This window comes from Juglans microcarpa x Juglans regia, chromosome 7S, assembly GCF_004785595.1.
Source record: "Juglans microcarpa x Juglans regia isolate MS1-56 chromosome 7S, Jm3101_v1.0, whole genome shotgun sequence".
NCBI lineage: Eukaryota > Viridiplantae > Streptophyta > Magnoliopsida > Fagales > Juglandaceae > Juglans > Juglans microcarpa x Juglans regia.
In genome coordinates, this window is record NC_054607.1 from 9,803,259 (window position 1) to 9,820,869 (window position 17,611).

The following is a 17,611-nucleotide window of genomic DNA, read 5'->3' on the forward strand; positions in this document are numbered from 1 at the left end:
CAGATTTTGATATGCCAAAAGATTTTTGAATAAAAAATTTTTATGAAAGTTTCACTCTGATATTTTGATAACATGTTTTGATTATGCATTCTGAAGGTAAATATTCTGATTCTGCATTATGAAAGTAAATTTTTTGTTTTGTATTTTGAATTTTGTAAATGCTCATGTTTACATACTAGTAAATATTCTTTACTTACTGAGTTGTTGATAACTCACCCCTTATCTCCTTAATATTTTTCAGAGGATTTGAATGATTTAGTTGAGGATCAAGAATATGGAGCATGTGCATGATTATTTAAGGATTGAGGATTAAGCATAGAAAGGTGACATGGTTATTGAAGAATGTCTTTCGTTATTTTGGTCGTGTTCTGATGACGCGGTATGTGAGAGGTTGGCATTTATTTTTAAGACTTTGTGTTGTCTTAGATTAATTATACTAGAGTAATTGATGTGAATTAATGAATATTTTGTGTGATAGAGAAATTTGGAGTATGTACTATGGGTTAGAAGATGATTTTAAGTGACATGAGCTATAACTCTTTGACCGCTCCAAGATCGGGGTGTTAGAGTTTAGATATTATGATGAGTTTAGATGTATTTATGGGAAGTCGAAGAAGATTGTGGGTATCGCGTGTAAATAGGTGTTGTGTTAAAAAATGTTGTGATTCCCACGTATAAAGAAGTTTTGAGTTGAGATGGGTTTAGTAATTTGAGAGTTGAGTGTTTGGATATTAGACTCAATTTAAAAATATACTGAACTCTCAGTTCAATCAATGAACCAAATGGGGCCTCAATCATCAAACAACAAATATACAAACATAGAGCCAAAACTTATACTTAAAAAAAAAAAATCGCAATAACACAAGTGGCAAGACCACGGTGTGGTCGTGGCTGTGGTTCTCTGAACAAACTCACTGTCATGTCGTGGCCTATGGCACTAGGTAGAGAACCACGGCCAGTCGTGGCCATGGGTCTCTTTGCAAACCCATGGCCATTCATAGCCTTAGACACGCGTGGCCCGTAGGTGTGTTATAGTGACAACCTTCAAGAAGAAAAAGTGGAGGAGAAGATGAACAGAAGAAGAGAAAATGGGACTTGGAGGTAGAACATAACGGTGGAGGGAGAGGAGAGGAAAGAATAAGTTAAGAGTTTTGTGGTTTTCTTTATATAGTACACAATCAAACTCCAAAACGAGGTCGTTCTGTAATTGCAAATTTATTTATTTTATATATATACATATATAGTTTTGGGCCGGGGCGGATGGGTGGCGCCGCCCACTCCTACTATTAAATAGACGTTCAACTAGAACATTTGGAGGATGTCCCCGCTATAAATACCCCAACATTGTAAGATAAAAAGAATTTGATCATTTTCTAATGCGAACTTTCTCATGACTTTCTTAACTCCCCATGCTGATGTCAAGCTTTCTCTTTTCACTTGCAGGTACAGATGAGGACACAGGGGGCCGATTTTGTCATCAGAAAAATATGCTCTAGCATCTACCATTCTCATTCTCTATGGTTCAGAAATCATTTGATCATCTTTATTCCTTATATATATATCAAAGGCTGACAATTTTTATGAACCAAGAGCAATTTATTGCCAAATACCAAGCAGCTTATCTCTGCTGCATTGTTGCTTATAAATACCATAACCCGAATCAGATATAAAGAAAGAAAAGAGAAACAGGAAAAGGAAGAGACAAGAAAAGGTAGAGGCGCAAGCTTCAGAAAGCTTCGTTAGGTGAGCACATCAGCCATCAGGCGAAGCCAAGCACAGCAAATGCAAAGCCAGATGCAATGCCAGCAGTCACACCTGCTGCCACTCGGCTCCTGCCTTGCTGGGAATTCGATGCACTACTCTCATTTTCTTGAGCAGCTTCAGTTACTCGCGGTTCTGCGGCCACAGGCAATGACGAGCAGTTGGATGGGGAACAATGATCTTTGGTGTCGGAATCTTGAGTGTTAGGATGGAAGAAATGATATGCTGATGGTGAAAAGGCCATTGGGCTTTCATAAGCAACACCATGAGCTCTATCTTGAGCTCTAGCAATGGAGAGAATAGTGATCATGCACGAAAAGATGAGCAAAAAAGAAACCATGGGAGACATTGTTACTTTTTGAGGACTTGAAGGAAGTGTAGTAGTACTATAGGCAGCTTTTGTTTTAATGTTTATCTTTTAAGATATACTAGCTTTTATAAGGTACTCTTGTGAAGTGTGGCTGTTGCTTGGAATTGAATTTTGATTCAGTGCCTTCTAAAAATTATCATGTTCTATTCCTAATCAAGTGCATTACATCCAAAACATGAGTGAAGATAGGGAATAATTAATGATTTGTTTGGTTAATCATCAACATTTCTTTCTTACTCGGCACTATTCATTTAGGTAGAATCCCGAGATGCATCGATATGTAGCGTATTAATTTGCACATCAAATATGCTTGATTAGTGATTACGGGTCTTTTTACTTATAAGCTGGTATCATGAGACACACATTTTACACACTTACATGATATTTTCTTGGTATTGTGGACCAAATAAAATCATCTCATCCTACTCACGCATGAGTGAGAGAAATGTAGTGTTTGAAGTTTATCTATACAAGAGAAAAGATATTTATAACTGTAAATTATGTAATTATTATATAATTATTTTTTAAAAAATAAATAAAATATAAGATTTATATAAAAAATTAATTTTTAATAATAATTTTTAATATTTTTTGAAACGATTATGTCTGAGTTATATCTAGGTATATCAGCCGGAAGCCATAGCTATCTTGAACGACCGTTAAAAAAAAATGGAGAATCTTTCTGTTTTAACTGCAAACAAAAGCTGGCATTCTTGGTGTTTGAAATTTAGGAGATTGCACTCGTGTCACATCAATTTAATAAGAATTGCGAATGAGTAGTCATTATGATCTTGGATGTTGCGTGTCTGATTTCCTATGGACGACCAAAGAAAGGAATTGTAAAGGCATTGATAGCATTGGGTTTCGTGAAAGGTTTTTCTTTCGCCTTTGCTTCATTCTTTCAAAGTGATGGGTATTTCTTAGCTTTGAGGATCAGCAAGGGGACGTATAAGATGCATATATATCATGCGTGTAATCATAAAGGCTGCACATTAATCTTCTTCTCCACTCCTAATATTCAAATCATGTCACCCTTCATGCTTGCTTTTTTTCTTAATATTTCCTGTTTCACTTTTTCCACCGCGCTCTCTCTCTCTCTCTTAAAGAGGTCATTAATTAAGGCCGGCTTGTTTCACAATGTTAAAAACGGTGCACCTCCCGTGTCTGATTTAGTTAGGTAAAATTAAATTATTTTATCTTTTATTTTATATAATTATTAAAATTTTTTTAAACTCATACATAATATAATAAATAATTTAATTTTTTTAAATTTTAAAATAAAAATAATATTAAAAATTTATATTAAATAATATTTTATTCAACTTTTAATAAAAAATCTCATATCATCTCATCTCATCTGAACTGTGTAACTAAATGAGGCTTAATTGTTTGTGTGTGATTGATATCTTTCTTTCGTTTGTGAACTGCTTCCTTGAATAAGATGTCCTCCAAATGTGACAAGATTTTTCTATTGATCCTACTTCTCTTGGAATTGCTTCTTTTTTTTTTTTTTTTTCAAATGAGTAGGCCATCCAAGGGAGGTAATTAATAAGGTATCCTCCCACTTTCGTGCTCATGCATCAACCCTATTATAGATGGGATTCAATCGGAAGTGTCTAATTCATGATCATATATAATTTTAAAAACTACTTTTACCAAACAAATTAGTGGCATCCATCTCTTATAATAATCCCATTAGCATACAAATTAAACTGATGATGGGGTTCTAATTAATTTCTTCGTGCATGGGTACTCGTGCATGCTTAGCATAAAAAAGTGAAAGATCAACTCATACCATTTTTTTTTTATTTTATTCTTTTGTTTTTAACTTTTCATTATTTTGTTTTTCACTTTTGCATCACTTTATAACTATTTTTTTACTCATATAAAATTCCACAAAATCCGTACGAATTCAGCACATGGAAGGACTTTTGGGCGCAAAAAGAAGCCAACGTTCAAAATTTGGAAATGCATAGATGATTATAGCTGTTAGTTAGCATCCACATAATCATTTCTAGCTGCGGACCCAATGTAGTCGTTAAAGGACAGCGTTTCCGAAGTGACTGAATTTAATTATAGCGGGACTTCTTGCAGTCTTTCGCCGTAAAATGAAAAGTGAATAAGGACATTTGCATCTTGGGCGCGTTACTATGGGTGCAGAAGAAACCTAAGGGCATTTTCTCTTAAGTACTTCGTTTTTAGGAGAGTTTAAAAGGTTCTCTGCCTCTCTTTGGCTACCTTCCTTCTGATGATAGGGTGACTGTGGCCCGGCCTTATGCTGTTCCTGCTCGGAAACGCTCCTTAGACCCTTCTCCTCTGGGTAAGGGGAAGACGCCTCACCCAGAAGGTGCCCGAGTTGACAGCAGGCCCTCTCCTGGAGCTTTGAATCCTTCACTGCAAGAGTCAGCTACCCCAGATGTCAGGCGCCCTGCTGCCTTGGCAACTCTGACGAAGATGAGGTTGAGATGGGCGCCCTAATCCAGAACCTCTTTGCGACCGTGATTCCTGGGTGAGCCGACGAGAAGCAACACTTTTCTTCTTGGTTTCTCCACCTTCTTTGTCTCGCTCGGCAGTTGGTAGCCACTCCTTCAGGGACGAGGCAAATCCATTTTGGATGTTGTAGTCTACAGTGGGTTCAAGGAGTCTGGTCGCTGTCTCACCCATCAAGGAAGAGCACCCAGAGCGAGTTGATTCCCCTCTGGATGTTATAATCGGGTTTGAGGGGTTTGCACGACGAGCCACCCCTCCAGGCGAAACGCCCAACGAAGGGTGATCCCCTTCTGAATGTTGTAATCGGCTCCGGTTCGGAAGGTTCTTGCGAAGGTCAAACTGCTCCTTTTGAAGTGGTCGTGCAATCATTTGAGAGCCTGAGGCTGAGGGCTCAGTGGAAGTCGTTCCTCCTTTGTCCTGGCTGGAAACGGGAGGGAGCCGTGTGGAGGCTATCAGTCAGGTTGTCAAATGCTTATCCGGTTTTTTCCACAAGGTTTAGCCTTTCCTTCCTATCTTTTTCCTTGCTTTTTAGTCTTCCCTTGCTAATTGTTGCATGTCAGTCCTTCTTGTTGCCAAGGTATTTCTTGATTGGCGCCTTTCATTGTGGACGGCCAAAAGAACGTTGAGTAAGAAAACATGAGCCTCTGTTTGATGACTAACACTTCCCTTCACTATGCCCACAACGAAAGGGAAGAGGGGGAGTTGCTGGAGTGAGAGCTGGAAAGGATGTGACGAGACCTAGCGGATGAGTGCAGAAGGGTTAAGAAGCTGGAGGGCTGCCGAAAGAAGCTCAAGAGGAAGGCAAGGGAGGAGAAAGATCAATTGGAGTGGCTTAAACAGAGTCTTCGAGATGACTTATCCCAATTGCAGGATGTCGCCCTTCGCCTGGATAGCCAGTTGAAGTTGTTTTTAGGAGTTCACGATGAAGTGTGAGGACACGGGCTTGTCGAGGGATGTAGGTCAATGCTCAAGCACCTCTTGGGGAGTCCGGAGCTGTGTTTGAGGTCTTTCATGAAGTATCTATAGGGCCTTAATCTTGCCGATATTCCCACCAACATGGTGGCCTTAAGATTTGGTCGCAACCTGGGGAGGAAAGAGATGCACGACGCTTTCCCGGGTCTCGTTGTTTCCGTCCAAGCCACCGCAAGGCCGGGTGATCTTTTTCCTGATGCTCCCGAGAGTGGTGCTCCGGGCATTAAGATTTGACGATTCCATGCCTTAGTTTCCTAGAGTGCTGAGGCTCCATCGTTTTGTTCTTCCTTTTCTTTTTTCTTTTGGGTGAATGTATGTACCTGCATTTTGTCGCCTAGCGACTTTTATATAAAGTTAATTAATGAAAATACCTCGTTCTTTCATCGTATCAATTTGTGCATTACGCCTTCTTTTTGAGCATTCTCCTTTCTTGATTTTTGTGACCGGCCTGGGAGAATTTTGGCATAGGAGTCCGTAGGATTCCTGCCCACCCCGCTAGCTGGCCGTTTATCCATCTGTGCTGCACCTGTTTGCTTTTATTGGATAGTCGTCCTCTCGGGGCCTCCCTGTGAACTTTCTTGACGACACATTCCCAATTTTTTGTTGTACTCGCTGGCTTTAGTCATGTACCATCACACTAGTTATTTTGTTGACTGTATCCGACTATGTCTTTTGAGTGTTTCCTTCTTCTTGTGTGGCCGGCCTATGGAGCTAGCCATGAGTAAGATCCACCTTGCCAGTGCCCGAACCATACCTGACTACCTCGCTTGGCTATTTTATTCTCCACTTTATCATTCCTTTACCACGCAATATTTTGGCAGGGCTGATCCCACAAACCACCGCAGGGAGACAAGATGGCTTTTGGCTTGACTTGCCTCCTTCATCCACGACAATGTGGGCAACCTAGGCAGCTTTGGAATTATACTTATCTTCTTTCATTTATCAATTTGTATCCATCCTATTGCCAAGTAAGAATTATCATTACTCTTTTCGAAACAATAGTCAATGTCGCAAACCTGAGTCTTTTGGCTTGTATCGCGCTATGCTGTTGTTGTCCGTGCCATTGATGTCCGTGCCTTTTGCTCTAGTATTTGGGCGACTCATAGACTTGGCCCACTCTCCACCAAGGAGAGGTCAGGACTCCTTAGGCCGATCTGCCTCTTTAAACCCCCAAGGAGGTAAGTATTCAGACATTCTGTGACCAGGCCCACTTGACACTGTGTAGCTTCCTGTGTGATGCCTTTTCCTCTGTGGAGGTTTTGATTATGTTGAGTAGTCGAAAGACTAAGCCCGCATTCCATTGGAGAGAGGTCGGGATGTCTCAAGTCAACCCGTCTCTTTTAATTCCCCAAGGAGGTAACTTCTTTAGACGGCGGTGGGGCCGATCTGTTCTTTCACCGTGATTGGAGTTGGGGTAAGTATTCGGGTAGCTATGAGGCTGATCCTGCTCTCCATTGCTAGAGGGATAAGACAACCTTTAGGCCTACATTTCCCAATAGTATCTTGTAGGGAGGTAAGTTGTTCGAACAGTTTGTTACTAAACCCGCTCTTGCTCGTTGACATCATGGGGAAATGTAACATTTTGGGCTAGGCTGGCATTGAACCCATTCTTCGTTCACAGTGGAGGTCAGTGTAATTATTTGGGCCGCCCAAAGGCTAAACCCGCTCTCCTTTGCGGGAGAGTCCGAGCGGCCTTTGGCTCAACTCGTCCCTGCTACCCTGCAGGGAGGTAAATTTTCAGATAGTTTACAACTGAACTCACTCCTACCTGTTGACGCTTACAAGGAACGTAAAGTTTTTTATTTCGGGTAGTAGAGGACTAACCCATACTTCATTGCGGGAGGAAAAGGCAACCTTTAGGCCTACATTTCCCTGTAGTATCCCGTGGGGAGGTAAGTTCGGACAGCGATATAGCTGGTTCGCTCTTTGCCGCGATTGGAGTCGGGGTAAGCTATTTGGGTCACCGGGGAGGCATGACCCGCTCTCCATCGCAGGAGTGGTAGAACAGCCTTCGGCCTAGTTCTTTCCTTTAGTCTCGCGGGAGATACGTTGTTCAGGCAGTTTAAGACTAGACCTGCACCCACTTGTTGATATCGCATGGAAGGTAAGTGTTGAGTCAGGCTAGCGCTGATCCCACTCTTTGTTGTGGCGGAGGATGGGGTAATTCATTTGGGAAGCCTTGAGGCTGATCTCGCTCTCCATTGCGGGAGAGACAATGCAACTTTTAGGCCTACTTTTCCCTATAGTATCCCACAGGGAGGTATGTTGTTCAGGCAGTTTGTGACTGGGCTCACACCCGCCTGTTGACGCTTGCAAGGAAGGTAATCTTTTATCTTCGGGTAGATCTAAGGCTGACCCGCACTCCACCGCGGAAGGGACAAGGCAACCCTTTGTCCTACCTTTCCCTTCAGTATCTCATGGGGAGGTAAGTTATTCTAATAGCGATGTGGCTGGTCCGCTCTTCGCTGCAATGGGGGTCAGTGTAAGCTATTCGGGCTACCAGGGGGGCATGTCCTGCTCATGGGAGGGATAAGGTGGCCTTCGACCCAGCCCTTCCCTGTGACCTCGTGGGAGGTATGTTGTTCGAGTAGTTTGTGACTGGACTCGTTCCCACCCGTTGATACCGCAGGAAAGGTAAACATTAATCCATTGATGGCTTTGTCATTGCAGATTTTGTTAGTTGCAAAGTTCGAAGTTGACATTTTGCATTGTCCTGAAAAATCACGATTTTCATTAAACATCAAGAAATTACATGTTTGAGAAAAAATATATTACAAGATAAAAGGAAACAGAGCTTTCGGTCGGGGAGGTTGTCGCTCATTCTTCCTTTTGGGGGCATGCACTCCCTACCCCCCTCGAGCCTGGTAGGGCTAGTAGTAGACAAAGGCTTGCCATGGCTCTTCAAGTGGTGCATGGCCTATTCTTTCTCGGCAGTGCCGTCCGAGGTAAGCCCACCTTCCTTCTGCTTCAACTCTTGAACGTAGCATTCTGTTGCCAAAACTTGTTCAGCTCGGACTTCTCCCACTCCTTGGGGAGTTGGGAACTTCATCTTGAGGTGTAGGTCGACATGACGGCCCACAAGTTGTTGAGGGTGGGCCTTCCAATTATGGCGTTGTATGACGACGAGGTCCTTACTACCAAGAAGTCAACCATGACAAGGGCTGTGCAGGGTTGCTGCCAACGAGGACTAACAACGTGGTGGTTCCCACATGCTAAACCATACTTCCTTTTGAAGCCTTTCAATAGCATGGGGGCCGGTTGCAGTTGAACAACATCTATTCTCATTTTGGTGAAGGCCCCCCAAAACAAGATGTCTGCAGAACTTTCATTGTCAATAAGGATTCTGCGAGTGGTGAAGTTGGTGAAAAGCATAGTGACCACCAATGCGTCGTCGTGGGGGTATAGGACCCCCTGCTCGTCGGTCTCCATGAAGGAGATGACGGGGTAGGGTCACCCCTTCGATGCTTGGCGGGATGGCATTCAGCCGAGTACACCTCGTGGTACCGGGCTTGCCTGGCATGTGCTTTTCTGCTCGAGGAGGAAACACGCCAACCCCAAATCCCCCCAAATCCTCTTGCTATGGTTCATATTTTCTCGAGTGGAGGCCCTTCCAGTGGTGGAGAACGAGGATGAACTTAATGTGGTTCCCGTGCCGGTGGTTATCACCAAGGGTTGTCTTCCCTCTTATGCCGATTGCCTCAATCCATGCTCCTTTATCTTAACCATCCCCTTCTTTCTTGCTCCAATAATTGGGTCAGGGGGTGGCATTGCCTTTCATGCTCTACGTATTCCCTCATTCTTTGTTGGGAAAAGCAGTCCTCGGTATTATGTGAGGTGGAATTGTGGTATGTGCAGTAACGACGCGCTATACCCTGGTCATCCTCTGTTTGGGCAATGGAGGTGTCGGCCTCGTGTATGGTGAATGTGGGCCGGTCCAATCGAGGTCCCGATCCCCTTGTCAGGACTTCCTCTCGCCTCTTATCTTTGGAGCTCTTCTCCAGCTTCTCAAGGGGCATGGCTTTAGCCGGGGCCTTTGCCCTCTTATCTACTCATTCCAACTCCTTTCTTCTTGGCTCCGTCAATGCCCGAAGAGTATCTTCCACGTTGATGAAGTTGTCGGCCTGGTCCATGAACTCTTGCAATGTCATAAGAGTCCTCCTTGCCAGCTAGGCCATAAATTGGGATCGCGGCCATACTCCTCCCAGAAGTGCCGCTAAGGTTATCTTCTCATCTTGGTCGTCGGTGATCATGTGCTCTTTATTGAACCAGGCTAGGTAGGACTTTAGGCTTTCGTCCTCTACTTGTTTGATGGTGAGGAGGTACACTGCCAGACGCTTCCTCCTTTGACTCGATATGAACTGAGTCAGAAACAATCTTACTAGCTCACCAAAACTGTCCACTGATCCGGGTGCCAGAGACTCGAACCATATGCTTGCCGGCCCCTTCAAGGTTAATGGAAACGCTTTACACGCTACTTCACCTGGGAAGCCATGCAACTTTTTGTGAGCCCTGAAAGTTTCCAGGTGCTCAAGAGGATCCCTTCCTTCGTCATGTATTTCCATGGATGGGACCCTAAACTTTGGTGGTAAGAGCACCGCCATCATCTCCTCCGTGTAGGGTAGGCCAGTGCTTGTGAGCAACTGCTCCACTGTTGACGATGTACCCACCTTCCTTGCTATTTTCTCATATTTTCCTTTAAGGTAACAGAGCTTGTCCTGCATGTTCTTCTACTCCTCCTTATTTGGTCTAGCTTGTGTGTTTCGGGACCTTGCATGCTCACTATCGCTGAAGTCTGCTCCACCATCCTGCTCCTGTCGAGGTTTTCTGAGTTCCTCGTTTTCCTTACGAAGTACTTGCACTTCGTCAGTTAAGTTCGTCACCCATTCCTCCATGTTTTTCAATCTTGTTTCCATGTTGTCTCCCACGTCTCTCCTGAGTTGTCCGGAACGGGTTATCGCAAGTATGAGAAAGACACGTAAGAATCACAAGGATCCCACAGACGGCGCCACTATTAATGTCGTGTTTCACACATGTTTGGGTCAGACTCCAACAACTCAGGTATTCCGAAATGGGCTTGAAAAATATGGAGAGAATACAACTAAGAGTGGATGACCTTGGAGCCGAGGAGTCTTCAATGCAAAAGTTAGTAAGTATTTTTAGAAATTTGTAAATAAGTGAAAGAGTCTAGGGATCAGAGAGATGATCCTCGTACTTGAGACCTGCTATCATCTGCCCCATGGAGTCCGCGTCCTTTGTACTGTTCCCTGTGTCAGAGTCTTTTAATGCGTCGTGGCTTTGCGACGATGTCATTAATGTGGCATGTAACTCGGATAGTGGTGCCATTAATGCGGCATGATTTTTCAATTTCATTCTCCCAGACAATATCTTTGGTGGTCTGTTGATATCTTTCTTGTCAGAAAATCAAAGGTCCCCTGCACCTTACACCTACCATGTGAACGGACACTTGAGAGCTGGACACTACTCGAGGGACCTTTAGATTGACGAGTCTCATCCCCTATAGCACCCTCTCTCTTGCAGGTTGCGTCCAGAGGACCCTACCCATGGGCCAGGTTGGAGACTTTGTTTGTTCCTGGGCTAGGCTTTTGGTCTCAATTCCATTAGCTTTCATTCACAGGCCCGTTGGGTTTAGTGAAGGGAAAATCCCCTTAAAATTAGAATATTATTTTTTATATTATTATTGTTTTGAAATTTGAAAAAGTTGAATTTTTTATTATATTTTGTGTGTGAATTTAAGAAATTTATAATGATAAAATGAGATAAAATGAAATCGTTTCTGTATCCAAATGAGGCCAAATTGTGATATAAAATTCTAAGAATATGGATCTCAAGGTTCTAACTCGTGGGTGTCCTTCCTCGGTTGTTGTACATATATTGTCCCATCGCTCCTTTGGGCTTTGTACGAAGTAGGCCTAAAGTAGGTTTTGGCTGAGTTTTGATGTTGAGTTGAGTTGGGCTGAGTTGAGTTTTTTTATGAATAATAGTGAGTTGAGATGGTGGAGTGAGTTTTGTGGGATCCACCTAAGATGAGCTTAAATATGTTTGGATGTTAAGATGAGTTTATATCTATTTATAGGGAGTTGAAAAAAATTGTGAGTTTTGCATATAAATAAGTGTTGAATTAAAAAAGATTGTGGGTCCCACACGTGAAGAGATTTTGAGATGAGATGAGTTTAATAATTTGAGAGTTGAGTGTTTGGATGTTAGACTCAGTCTAAAATTGAACTGAACTGAGTTGATCTCAGTTTCTAACAACCAAACGGGACCTTTGTGTTCGACAATTATCGCAATATAATTATTTTTAGATTTTTTTTTCTGTATATAGTAAATATAAAATGCTTTTTAGGTTTAAATATTTAATTTTTTGTATCTAATCATTACTTAAACATTGCAATTTTTTTAAACTCTTAAACAAAACACAAAAAAGAATACTACCTTTTTAAATTTTAAAATAAAAATAATATTAAAAAATTTTAACTTTATAATATTTTTATTCAATTTTTTTTTTCTCTCATGTCTCAAACTCCTATAAAAAATATTAACTCAAATAATTTTATTACTATTTACAAGTATAATGAGATATTGTAATCCAAATAAGCCATAATTCTCATGATCAATTTGTGTAGCTAGGAGATATTGAGAATATGAAATGTAGTTCTGGCTGCTGTAGTAATCTTTCGGCCTAATTCACCATTTTTTGGTGGAGAAATAATATTTAAAATCATAAAGTACGTTATTATTGTGCATTTATTTTGAAAAAAATAAGTAAATATAAAAATCAAATATAAATTTGAACTTTTTAATGGTCAACGCTACCATTTTATAAAAAGAGTTCCAACTTGCATAATCTATAATTAAATCTAATATTACTTTTATTAATATATATATATATATATATATATATATTAAAAAAAGAGACAAAGAGGTGAGTGACCGAAATGCCACCAACCTAAACTTAGGTGATGTTTGAGAAATGAGATGAGATAATAATTTTGTGAATATTAGTAAGATGTTTTATAAATAATAGTGAGATAGTTTAAGTTAAGTATTTATTGAGTTTTGAGAAATGAAAGAAAGAAGTTTGAATAAAAAATATTATAAAATTAAAATTTTGTTTTTATTTTAAAAATTTTAAAAAAATTGAATTATTTTTTATTTGTTATTTGGAAGTTTAAAAATAAAAATAAAAGTTTAAAAGTTTAATTATTTTATATTTGTTATTTGGAGGCAACGTGAAAAGTGTGAGAAAAGTGAAAAGTGAAGAAATGTGTCACTGGGAGAGAGTTACGCTAAGGAGAGATAAAAAAAAAAGGTTAAAAAATAAAAAAAGTGGGGGTGGGCGTGTAAGGGAGGCAATATAGAGAAGAAAAATTTTTCTCAAGTATTCACCATCTCACATCTTATATTTTATAAAATACATCTTTATATTATATGAAAAATACTCTTACATCCTATAAAAAAGTTATAGATTTGAGGTGTGAGAGTGAATAGTAATTGATGCATAGTATTTATATAGAGAATGAGAAAAATATGTCTATCAAGGTGTACATTCTTTTTTGATACATGGGGCATGGAGAATTTGATCATTGGTTCTTTTAGTGAAAAATTAAGGTGTGACCAATTGATCCAAAGGGCATTGGCATCGAGGTGTACATTCTTCAAAGTACATATTACAACTTTAAAATTAAATGAGAATTGTGCTAGTCTTATAATAAATTTGTAGATTATTTATTATTTATTATTTATTATTTATTATTTTATAACTGTGACAAGCTATTTATCTCTTATTTTAATTTTATCAATTTTATTAATTGCCTAAATCTTATTTTAGTTTATTTTGTTAATATTGGTTAATCCAACTGTTATTCCAATATTTTGTCTAACTCCTAGTTTTTTTTTTTTTTTTTGAAAGAAGAACTGACTTGTATTCACTTCATCAAATTGTTTTCACTACAGACTTTATCTTTTTGAACTAAAAGGTTTACATGCTCAGGAACTTCTTCTATCCAGCACATTTCTTCATTTAGTTGCAATGCCAATTTTGCAAGATGGTGCACCACCTCATTCCCTTTCTGGTATCTGAACTTCAAAACCCATTGTTTCTTGTTCTTCCACCTGTGCTTCATATCTTCCACGAGCTGTCCCCTCCATGATTCATCTTCAGTTTCAGCTTTGATTGCATTTATGAGCACCTTTGCATCTCCCTCAATTATCACATCTTGAATACCCAACTCAGAACAAAGATCCATTGTTCTCCAAAGGGTATTGAATTCTGCAATGAAGGGGGAAGTTACAGACCCTTGTGTGCCACACAAAGATGCTATTACCTCACCTTTGCTATCCTTGACCACAATTCCCATGCCCATCTTTTGTTGTTCCATATTAATAGCCCCATCAAAATTTGCTTTAAACCATTTCCCTTTCGGTGTCTTCCAACTCTCCCCTACCTCCCACTGTAATCTTTTCAAGCTTTTTCCCCTTGTCTGGTTTGCATCATGGAACTCTTCAAGACCCCTAATTGCTATCTGTACAATCATACTTGGGCTTGCAAATTTGTTTTCAAACACAAACTTATTTCTTCTATGCCATATACTCTTCATTATCATCACTATCTCTTCTAACTTTTCTATTTGTATCTTTTTACACATCTATCAACAGCTATATAAAGTCCCCACCACCAATTGGCCACTTATAAACAGGGCTTTTAATTTCCCCCCAAATATCCACTATTGCAGGGCAGTTCCATAAAACATATTCTATAGTTTCATCTTCAGCTTGACAGATTGGGCACTTGGCATTCTTAGTAACTTTTCTATGCTTTAAATTCACCATTGTTGGGAGGATTTTATTAACAGTTTTCCACATGAAATGCTTAGCAGAACCTGGAACATCAAGATGCCATATCCTCTTCCATACATCAACCTCCTCATTTAACTGAGATGTGCCACTCTTCTCATATTTCTTCTGTTCCACAAAATAGGCACTTCTAATAGTAAATATCTCATTCTTGGATGGACCCCAAATTGGCTTATCTGCACCTCCAAGCCTACTGACAGGGATTGCACAGATCACCTTAGCCTCCTCTTCATTAAAAATTTCTGCTACAACATCCTCCTTCCACCTCCCCTCCTATGCTTCTATTAGTTCACATACTTTAGCATCAACATTTAGGACTTTTATAGAGGATTGAACACAGTGGGTTGTTGGAGTGGGTAACAACTTCTGGCCCCATATGTTTACTGATTTCCCATTTCCAATCCTCCATAGCAGACCCTCCTTCACTAAACCCATGGCAGACCAGATGCTCTTCCATATCAGAGAAGGTGATTTTCCAATGGGTGCCTCAAGAACTTGCACATTTTTATAGTATTTGTCCTTGAAAACTCCTGCAACTAAAGAAAGAGGCTCCTTGAGTAACCTCCATTCTTGTTTTGCTAGCATTGCTCTATTGAAAGATTCCAAGTTTCTAAACCCCATTCTTCCCTCAGCTTTTGCCATGCCCAACCATCTCCACCTCTTCCAATGAATGCCCCTTTCTTTTTTACAGTTACTCCACCAAAAGCTTCAAGATCTCTACACAGTTTCTTTGGCAACTGGAATACACTCATAGTGTAAGTTGGGATGGCTTGGAGAACAGCTTTTGTAAGAACTTCTTTTCTAGCCATAGACAGAAAAATAGTTTTCCAGTTTTGCATCTTCATCCACACTCTTTCCTTTATGCTTCGAAAAGCATTATACCTTGACCTCCCTACAACAGCTGACAAGCCTAGATACCTTTCATAACTATCACATAAAACAACCAAGCCTCTTGAAACATCATTTTTTTTTACATCTTCTGTCGTGTTGGAGCTGAAAAAAATGGATGTCTTTTGTTTGTTAAGGGCCTGCCTAGAGGCTTTTTCATAAACTTCTAGAATGGAATAAATAGGTTTCCATTCCCTCTTTAAGGCTCTGCAAAATAACACACAATCATCAGCAAAAAGAAGGTGGTTCACTCGTATGCCTCCCTTACTTATGGTTGTCCCCTTTATTGCTCCCTCCCTCTCTGATTTCAACAGCAGTTGGCTTAGCCCCTTTACACAAATGGGTCCCCTTGCCTAATGCCCCTTGAAGGTAAGAAACTCTTCCCCACTTTCCCATTGACTAAGACTGAATAGCTCACCGATGAAACACATTACATGATCAGCCTGCGCATCTTCATCCCAAACCCAACTTTGTTCATCATAGCTTCAAGAAAAGGCCACTCCACCCTATCATAGGCCTTTGACATATCAAGCTTTATTGCCATAGTCCCAACCCTTCCCTTATGTTTTTTCTTCATGGTATGCAACATCTCATAGGCTATCATGATATTATTAGAAATTAGCCTACTCGGAATAAATGCACTTTGATTGGGTGATATAATTTCTGATAATACTAACTTAATTCTGTTTGCAATTACCTTTGAAATGAGTTTATACAGTACGTTGCAGAGGCTTATGGACCTGAACTCCTTGGCATTGGTAGGGGATTTAACCTTGGGTATAAGTGCAATTAAGGTATGGTTCACCCCCACATTTATCTCTCCTCCATTTAAAAAATCTAGCACTGCCCTACATGTGTCCTCCCCTACAATATGCCAATGATTTTGATAGAAACTTGCCCCAAATCCATCGGGGCCAGATGATTTCAGTGCTGACATTTGTTTAAGAGCTACTTCAACTTCAAAAGCAGTAAAATCCCCTTCCAGCCTCTCATTCATAGCCTCTATAACTTTTGGCTCAGCTAGCATAACACACTTGTCTATATCCTCATCTTTGGTCATAGATGATGAAAAAATTTCACTGAAATAGCCATAGAAAGCACCCTCTATCTCCACCTCTTCCTCCACCATCCTCCCTTGAGAGTCATGATTGCTTTGATAGTGTTTTTCTTCTTTCTCTGATTAGCACATGCATGATAGAACTTAGTGTTTCTATCACCATATGTTAACCAATGCTTTTTTGCCCTCTGCTTCCACCTTAGATCTTCCTGCTCTAGAAGGACATTAAGCTCTCCTTTTAGCCTCTTTAGTTCACATATATTCTCTGGCCCCTCCTCCTCCTCAATTATTTTTATTTTTTCAGACAACTCTTTGATTTCACCATCCCTTCTTAGAACATAATTTCTACACCATCTACTTAATGAATTTCTACATCCAGCAAGGTCCCTCTGTAACTTTTTTTGTGGCTCATTCACACCAGAGGTCTTTCCCCTTTCAACTTCTATAATTTTTCCACACTCCTCTTTCATATCCCAACTCATTTCATACTTAAAGTTCATTTTCTTGAAATACCTCTGCACATTTCTATTAGCAGTAAGAACAAGGGATTTGTGGTCTGAAACCCAAGTCGCTATAGCCTCCACATTCATATCTTGAAATCTACTAGCCCAACCATGATTAGCTATAGCTCGATCCAACCTTTCTTTTACAAAAGACTCATCCTCATGACCATTGCTCCATGTAAATTTATACCCACACCATCCCAGATAAGAGAGCCCAGACATCTCCAAAGCCCTTCTAAATATTTCCATCTGCCCTTTACTTCTCTCCCTTCCCCCCACTTTCTCTTCTTAGGTCACTATTTCATTAAAATCTCCTATGACACACCAACCCACATCTGGTAATGGTTTCAAGGACTTAAGTAACACCCATGATGACCCTCTTTTACTAGCCCCTGAATTTCCATAAAATCCCATTAATAACCATCTACTTTTACCTCCTTCACCATTAACCCAGACACTAACATGCCTCTGAGAGTAGTTCAATAGTTCAACCTTATCTCCATTCTTCCACCTCATCAACAACCCCCCCCCCCTCTCATACCCCTAGGTTCAACCACAATACAGCCCTCCATTCCCAGTTTCTTTTGAACCCTTGTAGCCTTTCTTGAGTCTAACTTTGTCTCCATCAAGAAGACAATATCGGGTTTCTTTTCCTTTGCTAGCAAGCAAAGGGTCTGAACTATTCAAGGGTTCCCA

At 40.4% G+C, this 17,611-nt stretch overlaps 3 protein-coding genes across 3 annotated transcripts; all 3 read right to left on the reverse strand.

The window, feature by feature from the left end:
• Window positions 1-1,595: 1,595 nt before the first annotated feature.
• LOC121240261 lies at window positions 1,596-2,179 on the reverse strand. The gene has a single exon (XM_041137654.1). It carries the CDS (start codon window positions 2,108-2,110, stop codon window positions 1,760-1,762), a length of 351 nt encoding a protein of 116 aa, XP_040993588.1. The 5' UTR covers window positions 2,111-2,179; the 3' UTR covers window positions 1,596-1,759.
• An 11,360-nt stretch (window positions 2,180-13,539) lies between these two features.
• Window positions 13,540-14,148, reverse strand: LOC121240796. Its single transcript, XM_041138327.1, has one exon. The coding sequence runs from the start codon at window positions 14,146-14,148 to the stop codon at window positions 13,540-13,542; it is 609 nt and encodes a 202-aa protein (XP_040994261.1).
• Window positions 14,149-16,459: 2,311 nt separating this feature from the next.
• LOC121240798 lies at window positions 16,460-17,164 on the reverse strand. Its single transcript, XM_041138328.1, has one exon. It carries the CDS (start codon window positions 17,162-17,164, stop codon window positions 16,460-16,462), a length of 705 nt encoding a protein of 234 aa, XP_040994262.1.
• Between the last annotated feature and the right edge of the window lie 447 nt (window positions 17,165-17,611).